The sequence below is a fragment of the Polyodon spathula genome, chromosome 3 (genome assembly GCF_017654505.1).
Source record: "Polyodon spathula isolate WHYD16114869_AA chromosome 3, ASM1765450v1, whole genome shotgun sequence".
NCBI classification, from domain to species: domain Eukaryota; kingdom Metazoa; phylum Chordata; class Actinopteri; order Acipenseriformes; family Polyodontidae; genus Polyodon; species Polyodon spathula.
The window spans coordinates 87653352-87658592 of NC_054536.1; the positions used below are offsets into that span (position 1 = coordinate 87653352).

At 34.3% G+C, this 5241-nt stretch overlaps 1 protein-coding gene across 2 annotated transcripts; it reads left to right on the plus strand.

Annotated features, from left to right (window-relative positions):
- The first annotated feature begins 506 nt into the window (after positions 1–506).
- On the plus strand, positions 507–5025 carry LOC121313582 (von Willebrand factor D and EGF domain-containing protein-like). Of its 2 annotated transcripts, XM_041246268.1 has the most exons (6): positions 507–1679; positions 2255–2620; positions 3323–3418; positions 4041–4145; positions 4347–4442; positions 4800–5025. In XM_041246268.1, the coding sequence occupies exons 2-6, from the start codon at positions 2386–2388 to the stop codon at positions 4907–4909; spliced, it is 642 nt and encodes a 213-aa protein (XP_041102202.1). In that variant the 5' UTR covers positions 507–1679; positions 2255–2385; the 3' UTR covers positions 4910–5025. The 2 variants fall into 2 exon arrangements, with proteins under 2 accessions (XP_041102202.1, XP_041102201.1); XM_041246267.1 differs by lacking the exon at positions 507–1679 and having other exon boundaries at positions 2088–2620.
- The last annotated feature ends 216 nt before the right edge of the window (positions 5026–5241 follow it).

The following is a 5241-nucleotide window of genomic DNA, read 5'->3' on the forward strand; positions in this document are numbered from 1 at the left end:
TTGAAATGAATCATTTTACTGTTTTGAAAAAGCACATTGAATTCCCAACAGTTGTTCTTTTGTTCCATTAATTCAATTAGACGCACCTTGGAATGCAATGCATATATACGGTAGTAAGATTTACAAGATGAAAATCAATAAAAGGATCCCTGTTAACTGAATACTTAACATTATATCCTGATGCACTGTACTGTAACTGTAAAACTGATAAAGAAAAAAAAGTATTCTGCTGATTCTTTCTAAAGTTTCGTTTGGTATAAAAGTTATACAGCTGGATTTTTTTTTTTAATGTAGTGTCATGACAACTCATCTCTGACATTACCAGATGGAACATTTTGTCTTTCACATGAAAGATTTGATATAGTGCATGCTTTAAATTCTGAAATGCTTCATCTCTTATTTTCCTGTCCAAATGCACTGTTAATAATAATAATAATAATAATAATAATAATAATAATAATAATAATAATAATAATAATAATAATATCTATTTTTATATAGCGCCTATATAACTACACTCGAGAAGGCTACACTAGTTGAAAAAGAATGTGTTTTTAAAATGACCTAATACCAAATAAAAACCTGAGTAGTGTAAGAAAATAAATCCTTAGTGCTGAAGTTAAACAGATCGAAGCAGTAACTAATCTGAGTCCTCTGTAAATCCAAGCCATTTTGAAATGTCCAGTTTGAATGTTGTTGCAACCCACTTTCCAACAACAGTTCCTGCTGTCAAGCCAATCATGTAGCAATGGCAAAACATAAACAATGGCTGTTAATAAATGTGATAGGGTAAGGGAATTCCCGCTAGTGAAGTCCGGCCTCGCGACCAGTGGTGGCGTTGTGTTCACTAAGTTGGCGACCTCACTAAGATGGAATGGACGCTTGTGGTAGACATCTTGTTGGAGTCGAACTGCACGTGTGCTCTGAGCTTCACCTCATAGAGTCAGCCATTGTCTGCTACACCTGTCAACTAGTCATAGGTGTATCATTGATTCTAGGGGTGGAGCTTGGTACATATAATGGGCATGTGCGGATAACATATTTAGTTGAGCCTGAAGAAGGAAAGAGAGAGGGGAGCCAGCTTCAGAACACAGAACCATGTTCTTGAATTGTGTTACCATGGACTATAACCTGTCTTGTTACTGTTGCATTAAATAATTAAAACCTGTCTCAACAAACCTTTCGATGCTGTGTTCAACTGGACTCCTTGTTAGCCTGCCTGTTGGAAGTCCACCCCTGCTTTAAAGAGACACTCACCCTTTTCCTTTGTGTTATAAATAAATGTTTTTTTGTCTATATTTTTTCTGTGTGTTTCACTGTTCACAAAGTGAACACAATGTAAATACGTGTTGGGGCTACGTCCTACAAATCAAATACTTGTTTAATTTTCATGCTTATCCTTGGACTATTTGTCTGTTTGTACTTCCACTCCACACCTGCAGAGCCTCCCACATTAAGCTTCTTAGGGGAGACTCAGCCTGGACTTCTGAGACTGCCGGCCATCGGGGGTTGTTGATGGGTGATGAGTTGAACCCACACGATTTTCCTCCCTCACCCCCAGCCAACATCAACCACTAATGCAAACCACGTGTGTATGACTCTCCCTGCAGAAGTGGTGCTTTTATTAGGTGAACTGCTAAGGAAATACAGCTTATATTCAACCACCTATCCTCAAGCAGGTTGGTTTATATAGTAAGGATGTTAGGGTACAACATTGCGTTGTAATTTAATGACAAGTTACAAAACAAGTCTAATACAATAAAACACAATGAATCTATTCAAATACTTAAAAAAACATGTTAGTTAAAAATAAACTTACCTAAAGTTTGATAAAAAAAATAAAAAAATAAAATAAAATAACGGTGGCAGTAAAATATGGTAGTAAGACATTTTGGTGCTTTTTAATGATATTGTAATTTTTTTTTTTTTTTTTTGTATCAGAAATGAAAAAAAAATAGTGGCTACCAAGAGAGTTACAAAACAATAAATAAACTAATGAATAGAATGTAGGGTCTTTTTGGTTTACTATTAACTTTTAATTAATTCAGTGACTGAGCACATTTGAAATATATCTTTTTAGAGGATAATAATAATGAAGACATGAAGCTTTTTTTCATTATTAGAAACACATTTATAGACCGAATACAAATCATTGATTTTAAACAATTTAAACAAATGTTTATCCTCCTTTTTATTAAAGCGCTCTGCCCATGCATTATTCATTTGACAACTTGTTTTCTTCTGTTGTCTCAAGCTACTAAAACTGAAGCAATTCACTTTTAACCAATTGGAGCCTTCGGGGAACAAGCTTGAAAAAACTTTCAGTGGAACAGCAGTAGTTCAACTCCAGTTTCTATCCAACCCCCAGTCGACAGCCTGAAGAAGATGGAAGTGTCTCACAGCTGCTTGAAATCAGGAAGGATCTGGCTGATTTTGACTTCTTTGGCCTTATTCCTGGTTATCTGTGATGCAAGATCGAAGGCTTCCAGAGGAGTAGCAGTTCCTTTTGTCTTTGATCCGAAGGCAATGTGTGATCCTCCATGTCAGCATGCAGGGCTCTGCATCAGGAACAGCACCTGCTTCTGCTCCAAAGGCTATGAGGGGGGACTATGCCAGTATGGTAATTTCACATTTCATTCTTTTATGCCTGTTATTTCCTCTTTTTCTCAGAATATTTGTGACATATTAATTTTCATTCTTTTAAAATGATCTAGATTACCTATTTTAAGAATTGTCTTATGTTTTCATAAATCTTAAAACTACTTTAATTGAAATTCTAAAAATTGAAATGTTCCCCCTTTGTAAATAATACATGAGATTCGTTCAAGATAAAGAAAATAATCTTTGTTAAATTAATAGAGACGATTTTCTTTGCTAGGAATTTGTCTTTATCTCTTACTGCATATAGTGCCTTTCCTTGATTTAGCTGTGAGTTGCACATCCCTTACAAACGTTTATCATAGTCCATGCATAGTGTAATAAAGCACAGTAAAAGCATTGGTAAGCATTGTAAATCTCAGAGTGGTACTGTATAGTAAAGAATATGGTAAATGCATCATATAAGTAAACTTTTCTAAGGGATAGTTGACAGTTAGACAGTGTTAGCAGAGTTACATATTATTAGATGTGTACAGTTGGCTGCTATAGGGTTTAATAACCTTATTTTTTAATTTGCAGGATTGAAAAAATGAGGTACCTTAATCACTTTTCCAGTGGGTCCTACTCTTCTATTGTTTTGTGTCATCAATATAATGTTGAATTTTAAAGTACTAATTCAAACATAATCAATTAAATAACTAATGTATCAGCTATTGTTTTGTAGCTAACTGTTATCCAAAGTGTAAAAATGGGGGAGAGTGTCTCCGGCCTGGAAAATGCAGATGTCTACCGGGATATGGAGGAAAATACTGTCATAAAGGTAATATATATATATATATATATATATATATATATATATATATATATATATATATATATATATATATTAGGAAGACTGGAAATGAAGTGATGGAAATGAAGTTAAAGAAAGTCCTTTTACAGTTCAGTTCAGTTCAGCCTCAGAAAATGAAAAAACATAATTCAAACAAAACAGTGGAAATGATTTATGAGATTTAGATTCACAGTTGTTAATAGCACAACCTCAGTTTAAAATACACAGTGCAGTATTGTATTGGACATTCTTATTGTTCTTCAGTAAAGAAAAAAATACCATTTGCTATCTGAAAGACAACAATGTACTGTACAACTTTTACCAAATACATTTTCCTGAAAAGATAAAAAAAAAAAAAAAAAAACCTGGCAATGCTACAAAAACTGAAAATAAACCCATTTACAACACACAAATGTTGTTGTTGTTGACCTTTACAACAACCTAATAAATTATAGAAACTGCTTGTACACTCCTGATTCTAATGCAATGTACATTTGTCTAAAGATTTACAATGAGGTGACCAACGAACCCAAAGACATTGGCATGTTCTCACTGAATGCTTCAAGAGAGGCTGCTGCTGCAATACTGTGCCTTTGTGTTTGTTTTGCAGTATCTTGTGAGGGCGGTTGTTGGAACGGTGGTGAATGCATCTCTGTGAACAGCATTGTGAAGTGTCTTTGTCCCTTTAGCTGGACAGGCTCAAAATGTCAAGAAGGTGAAGGTCCTACTGTCTACATTTAATTAGCATGCATGTGAAATCAAATTCTTTAGGGCTGCAATTGCCCATCTGGACTAGTGAAAGCCTCTTTCTTGGCAAGGCCTTTTTTACTGAAAGCTCAGTGTCAGTGAGTTTATTTCTGATGAGACTCTAGTGTGCCTGTCAAAGATTAAACAGCAACGCCTCATTTGTTCCCAGCAATCTGTCCCCAGGGATGCAGAAATGGTGGAAGTTGTGTTGCTCCTGGTATCTGTAGCTGTCCAGAAGGATGGGTGGGAGGAGCCTGTCATAAAGGTAAAATGTATATATGAAAACAGAACATACAGCTTGGGCAGATTGTACATATGAAGTGTGTTTTTAATAGGTCAAAAGTAGAACTGGTAAACTACTATTTCATGGGAAATGCTTAATATCCATGGGGAATGCATAAGCATTTTTTTTTTAATTTAAAAAAAATGTCATGTTTCCTTTCAATAATTTTAGCTAGTCAGATAAATTCCATGTACAGTACCATTCATTCTATCGACTTTAGATATATATATTTTTATGAAATAATATTTGTAGTTTGATTCTTACTTAGACTGGCTAGAGGTTATTCTCAGCAATTCAGTATGGGGAGAAAATAATCATATCAACTTTTCTTTTCCCCAGCAATTTGCCGACATCCTTGTCTTAATGGAGGAAAGTGTGTTGCACCAAATGTCTGTAGGTGCCGTGGCCCTTATTCTGGAGCGCAGTGCAAAGAGAAGGAGGTACACTGAACACTGAAGCTGTCCAATCATTTCAACAAAGCGTTTGTTTGGAATAGTAAATATAAGAATGACATAATGAATGGATAGACATATATAAAAAGCATTGTTAATTAAACTGAATTGCTTCAAGGTGTGTTTGTTAGTCATTCATTTTCTCATTGTGATAGCGATGAATTTTTTATATATATCTTTTAAATAAAAAATAAAAAGCATTGTTTAACTATATTTTTAACTACATATAAAACATGTAATATACACATGTTCAATATAACAGTTTTTTTTGTGAAGTCTTCAGTTTTAATAATATCAGAGTGTCTTTGATTTACAAAAAAAAATTAAAC

Coding starts and splice junctions, on each gene's coding strand:
- LOC121313582 (XM_041246268.1), top strand. CDS start 2,386: ATGGAAGTGTCTCACAGCTGCTTGAAATCAGGAAGGATCTGGCTGATT. Junction 2,621..3,322: donor GGGGGGACTATGCCAGTATG/GTAATTTCACAT, acceptor ATTGTTTTGTAG/CTAACTGTTATCCAAAGTGT. Junction 4,443..4,799: donor GGGAGGAGCCTGTCATAAAG/GTAAAATGTATA, acceptor TCTTTTCCCCAG/CAATTTGCCGACATCCTTGT.